This window comes from Pongo pygmaeus, chromosome 19 (genome assembly GCF_028885625.2).
Source record: "Pongo pygmaeus isolate AG05252 chromosome 19, NHGRI_mPonPyg2-v2.0_pri, whole genome shotgun sequence".
Classification (NCBI taxonomy): Eukaryota; Metazoa; Chordata; class Mammalia; order Primates; family Hominidae; genus Pongo; species Pongo pygmaeus.
Genome location: NC_072392.2, coordinates 46,785,498 through 46,791,497, shown reverse-complemented (window position 1 = coordinate 46,791,497; position 6,000 = coordinate 46,785,498). Strand labels below are relative to the sequence as shown.

Below are 6,000 nucleotides of genomic sequence, written 5' to 3'. Positions count from 1 at the left end.
GAGTGTAAGTACTTCTCAACCAGTTTACCTCTCTGACCACTCTTACGGTGTTTGGGGGCAGAAAACTAAGGATCTAGACTCCCTAAACCGCTCGCTGGGTCCTTCTCTCCCCACAATGCACCGGGGCCAGCAGGAAGGCCGCTCCGACCCCTAATTTTCCCGCGAATTCAGTTCAAAGAGGCGGCCGGGCCCGCGATCGGCAGCGCGCACGGGCCAACCAAGCCGCGCCTCCGCGAGAAGCGCCTCCGCGTGACTGACGGGGGAATCCGCGGGCCAACGGGCTGGGCGGCCCGGCGGCGCGCGCTCCCGCCGGCCAATCAGAGCGCCGGGCGGGGGAAGTGGGCGGAGCGAGGCCAGGGTAGGGTGAGCGGCCTCCGAAGCGGAGCGGGGCTCTGAGGAGACACTTTTTTTTTCCTCCCTCCTTCCCTCCTCTCCTCCTCCCTTCCCTTCCCCTCTCCTCCCCTCTCTCCTCCTTCCCCCCTCGGTCCGCCGGAGCCTGCTGGGGCGAGCGGTTGGTATTGCAGGCGCTCACTCTCCGGGGCCGCCCGGCGGGTAGCTGGCGGGGGGAGGAGGCAGGAACCGCGATGGCGCCTCAGAAGCACGGCGGTGGGGGAGGGGGCGGCTCGGGGCCCAGCGCGGGGTCCGGGGGAGGCGGCTTCGGGGGTTCGGCGGCGGTGGCGGCGGCGACGGCTTCGGGCGGCAAATCCGGCGGCGGGGGCTGTGGAGGCGGTGGCAGTTACTCGGCCTCCTCCTCCTCCTCCGCGGCGGCAGCGGCGGGGGCCGCGGTGTTACCGGTGAAGAAGCCGAAAATGGAGCACGTCCAGGCTGACCACGAGCTTTTCCTCCAGGCCTTTGAGAGTGAGTGTGTGCGAGGCTTTGAGGGCAGGAAGACCCACTCTGCCAACACCGGGGATGGGACAGTCTGCTGGGCCCCCTTCCTCCTCGGGAGTCCACTTGTGTGGTAGTGGAGGGAGGAATTGAGGGGATGTCCCCCTTTCGGAGATTACGTCTCCAGGGGATCCGGAGTCTAGGGCCTTGGGAGAGCTGGAAAAGAGGGTTCGGGTAGGTTCTTGGCTCCCCCAAGATTGACGCAAGAGGCTCGGGACTGGGGCCCCACGTTCAGAACAGGCGGCTTTTAGATGAGGAGGTAGCAGTTGAACTGAGCCGCAGTCACATCCCGAGACTGGTTCTTGTTTTCTTTCCTGCCTTTCGGACTCTAGAAATACAGGGGTTTCGGTTGTAGCTTTTGAGGGGCAAAATGAAGCCAGTGAAGGGATGAGTGCAGTGGAACCGAAGAAATTGTCCTTAGTCTGAAATGCCTTCGCGCTAACTTGGTGCTGCAGGTTCATATGGCACCTTTGGATGCTTAAAACCCTTCAAATCTGTCCACCCATTTTGTGGATATGTAAACTGAGCCAGAGAGTGCTCAAGCATCTTCTCTGGAGACGACCCCGGAATTCTGCTTTTTCTCCTCGGCTTACAGAACATTTTCTTGCGTCAATCTCTGTTTCTAAGGTCTGTCTGGAAGGTGAAACTGACTTATTTGGAAAGAGAGCAAGGTGTCTGGAAACAAACAATAGAATTTATTAAAAACATCGTGACTATAAATAATCCTGATTGTTCTTTAGGGAATGTTATATCCTGATTGGTTTCCTTTTTTGCTTTTGTGAGTTATAATTTGGGTGATCTTTAATAGCTAAATAATCTTACAGAAACTTGAATAAACTTGGCTCTACCGCCCAGTGTCCTTATTTATAATTTCACTGTGGCGTATGTTAAGGGCATGGTATCAGCTGTGCTTAGAAAGACGTATTACGTTGTTTAATACCCTTCCTTCATTCTCTCTCATTAGTGCTTCATGAAATTCTAATTGGAACTTAATAGAAGGAATTTCAGTTTTTATCGAAACGAATATTGAACCCGCTTCAGAGAGATTCACATTATTCACATATTATATTTCTTAATATACTTTGAAATATCTGGAGAGGCTTTAATTGGAAATAGTATGGAGAACTGAAGGGCAGTGGTGACAATAATGATACTTGTTTGTACCCCTTCTAAAGTATCTCATCTCCCTTTAGTTAATTTAAAATAAAACTAACCAATTGAAGATTTAGGTGGAAATTTTAAAAGTTCTTTCTGAATGTTAAGAGAAGACACATCCTCCAAGAAAGTTTTAACTATTTGCGTTCTGATGAGTCGACCTCAGGGAAGTCAAGTGTCATTAAGAGCTAGATCTGGTCATAAAACAACTTGAAGTTGTTTTCTGGAAAGTTTAAATACTTGAATGTAATTATTCACATAGTTATTTCGATTTGGTTTATTCTGATACTGCTGTATAATGACCTAACGTGATACTAATAGGTCATTAATGTAACTGATATAATAGTATATGTATTTTTCATCGACTTAAGTCCTGTATAACAAATTACATTTTAACTAATTTGAAATTTAATTCAACTCATTTAAAGCATTAGACTTTTTGTGAATCTGTCAATTGTGTAAAAAATGTATTGAGGTAATATTTATATTGAACAAAATAGATACAACTTTATAATTAGGAATATTTATTGAGAATTTTTGCTGCAGTTTCTGTCCGAGATTTATTTCAATATTGACTGAATTTTGAGTGTAGTGGATCCCACCTGTAATCCTAGCTACTCTGGAGGCTGAGGCAGGAGGATCTGTTGAGCCCATGAGTTTGAGACCGGCTTGGGCAACATATCAAGACCCCTTTTCAAAAAAAGAAAAAAAAAATCTTGACTGACTTTCATCATACCTGTATTAGGAATGTCTGGATCTGTATTAGGATGTCATCATGTCTGTATTAGGATGTATTAGGATTCTGTTTTGGCTGACTACAATTTTTTTTTTTTTTTGAGACAGAGTTTCGCTTTTTGTTGCCCAGGCTGGAGTGCAATGACGCGATCTCGGCCCTCGGCAACCTCCGCCTCCCAGGTTCAAGTGATTCTCCTGCCTCAGCCTCCCAAGTAGCTGGGATTACAGGCATGCGCCACTATGCCTGGCTATTTTTGTATTTTTAGTGGAGACGGGGTTTCTCCATCTTGGTCAGGCTGGCCTCGAACTCCCGACCTCAGGTGATCTGCCCACTTCGGCCTCCCAAAGTGCTGGGAATACAGGCGTGAGCCACCGCGCCTGGCCGGCTGGCTACAAATTTTTTAAGTGACAATTTAAAAAGTGAAATTTTCATCTTGTTTGGCATCAATCAGTAGTTCTTTTGTTGACTCCAGCTACCTATTACAGCTGCTTTTTGGAAGAAAATCAGTTATAAATAGTTTAAATTAGCTAAGTTAAATGAGTACAACTACTTCTCTTGAGTTCTGCTCGGTAACAGTAACTATCTTAGAAAGGCTTAAGAAAAATATTGTAGAGAATCTTCAGTATAAAAAGTGTAGATGAACTTTGTGAATGTATGCCATTGATTGAATAACTTGATCTTACTGTGCATACTAACTTTCTTGATGTAAATATTTAGTGCGATATAAATATTTAGTGCATGATTTCCATAGCAGATGATAAGTTTATGTTGATTATAACATGGTCTAGGTTGATATTTTTCTGACAAGTAAGTTTAGATCATGTTTGGATTTTGTTTCCTATTACCTAGAGCCAACACAGATCTATAGATTTCTTCGAACTCGGAATCTCATAGCAGTAAGTAGTCAACAAAATTCATCAATATTATTTCTCTCTTATAACTGCATCTGTATTCAATTTTAACATTTTTAAAACTCTTTTTGTAGCCAATATTTTTGCACAGAACTCTTACTTACATGTCTCATCGAAACTCCAGAACAAACATCAAAAGGTACATTTTATGAATCTTATTTCAAGCTGATCAAGCCGTTAGTTTTATTTTAAAGTACTATTTCTCAAAATTAAAAAAAAAGAACAAAAATAAGTACTATTTCTAACTAAAGATTTAATATGAAAACTGAAGTGAGAGAGTGACTGGTTGAATTGGTTGCAGAGTGGTTTTCAATAGTATAATTTTTGTAAGTCTCAGGTTGTTATTAGCTTTTTTTTTTTTTTCACCTAATAGAAATGAGGCTGGGTGTGTTGGCTCATGCCTATAATCCCAGCACTTTGGGAGGCCAAGTTGGGCGGATCACTTGAGGTCAGGAGTTCGAGACCAGTTTGGCCAACATGGCAAAACCCTGTCTCTACTAAAACAAAAATTAGCCGGGCGTGGTGGTGTGTGCCTGTAATCCCAGTTACTTGGGAGGCTGAGGCAGGCGAATTGCTTGAGCCCGGGAGGTGGAGGTTGCAGTGAGCCGAGATTGCGCCGTTGCACTCCAGCCTGGGCAACAGAGACTCTACCTCAAAGAAAAAAAACAACTGATTTTAGTAGTGAAGTGAATAAAGTGATTTTACTGATTATATTTTTACTCTGTGCCATGGGTTATTTCTCTTTTTGTTTGTTTGTTTGTTTTTTTGAGACAGAGTCTCTGTCATCCAGGTTGGAGTGCAGTGGCACGATCTCGGCTCACTGCAAGCTCCGCCTCCTGGGTTCATGCCATTCTCCTGCCTCAGCCTCCTTATTTTTTTTTTTTATCGTTGTTGTTGTTTTGTTTTTGTTTTTTTTTTTTTGAGAGAAGTCTCACTCTTGTCCCCCAGGCTGGAGTGTAATGGTGCAATCTCGGCTCACTGTGACCTTTGCCTCCTGGGTTTAAACGATTCTCCTGCCTCAGCTTCCCAAGTAGCTGGGATTACAGGCGCCTGCCACCATACCTGGCTAAGTTTTGTATTTTTAGTAGATCCGGGGTTTCCCCATGTTGGCCAGGCTGGTCTCGAACTCCTGACCTCAGGTGATCCACCCGCCTCGGCCTCCTAAAGTGCTAGGATTACAGGTATGAGCCGCCATGCCTGGCCTTTTTTTTTTTTTTTTTGAAACGGAGTCTCGCTCTGTCTCCCAGGCTGGAGTGCAGTGGTGCAACCTCGGCTCACTGCAACTTCCACCTCCCAGATTTCAAGAGATTCTCCTGCTTCAGCCTCCCGAGTAGCTTGGACTATAGGCACGTGCCACCATGCTTGGCTAATTTTTTGTACTTTTGGTAGAGACGCGATTTCTCTGTGTTAGCAGGATGGTCTCGATCTCCTGATGCCAGGATCCACCTGCCTTGGCCTCCCAAAGTGCTGGCGTTACAGGAGTGAGCCACCATGCCCAGCCTGGCCTTCTTTTTTTTTTTTTCTGAGATGGAGTTTCGCTCTTGTCTCCCAGGCTGGAGTGCAGTGGTGCGATATCGGCTCACTGCAACCTCCGCTTCCCGGGTTCAGGCAATTCTCCTGCCTCAGCCTCCCGAGTAGCTGGAATTATAGGGTCCCGCCACCACACTCAGCTAATTTTTTGTATTTTTAGTAGAGATCGGGTTTCACTATGTTGGCCAAGCTGGTCTCAAACTGCTGACTTCATGATCTTCCTGCCTTGGCCTCCCAAAGTGCTGAGGTGACAGATGTGAGCCACTGCGCCCGGCCTCCGCTGGTTATTTTCAAGTTTGATAGAAGTTGAGGATTTAAATATTTACTAAAGGGCTCAGGGTAACTATATTTGTTACGTAAAATTTAAGTTAATTTTTGATTATTGTGTGTAATTTGAATTAGCTCCTGTAATGGGTTCAGAAAGTCTCATTTTATATCTTTGGTTTTTTTTTTTTTTTTTTTTGAGGCAGAGTTTCACTCTTGTTTCCCAGGCTGGAGTGCAATGGCGCAATCTTGGCTCACTGCAACCTCCATCTCCCGGGTTCAAGGGATTATCCTGTCTCAGCTTCCCAGGTAGCTGAGATTACAGGTGCCCACCACCATGCCTGGCTAATTTTTTGTATTTTTCATGAAGTCGGGGTTTTACCATTTTGGCCTGGCTGGTCTTGAACTCCTGACCTCCGGTGATCCACCCACCTTGGCCTCCTGAAGTGCTGGGATTACAGACCTGAGCCACAGCGCCAGGCCTTGGTGGTGGTCTTATTGAAGGGGAAACACTTT

At 45.8% G+C, this 6,000-nt stretch overlaps 1 protein-coding gene across 3 annotated transcripts in view; it reads left to right on the top strand.

Moving 5' to 3' along the window:
* The first annotated feature begins 344 nt into the window (after positions 1 to 344).
* The window catches only part of SUZ12 (SUZ12 polycomb repressive complex 2 subunit), a 63,281-nt gene continuing 57,625 nt past the window's right edge, over positions 345 to 6,000 (top strand). For 2 of the 3 annotated variants that reach the window (XM_054459915.2, XM_054459914.2), the window contains exons 1-3: positions 345 to 858; positions 3,629 to 3,675; positions 3,765 to 3,829. In XM_054459915.2, the coding sequence (XP_054315890.1) occupies positions 585 to 858; positions 3,629 to 3,675; positions 3,765 to 3,829 (386 nt within the window). In that variant the 5' untranslated portion in view covers positions 345 to 584. The remainder of the gene's footprint in view (positions 859 to 3,628; positions 3,676 to 3,764; positions 3,830 to 6,000) is intronic. The other variant, XM_063656132.1, reaches the window with a different exon arrangement.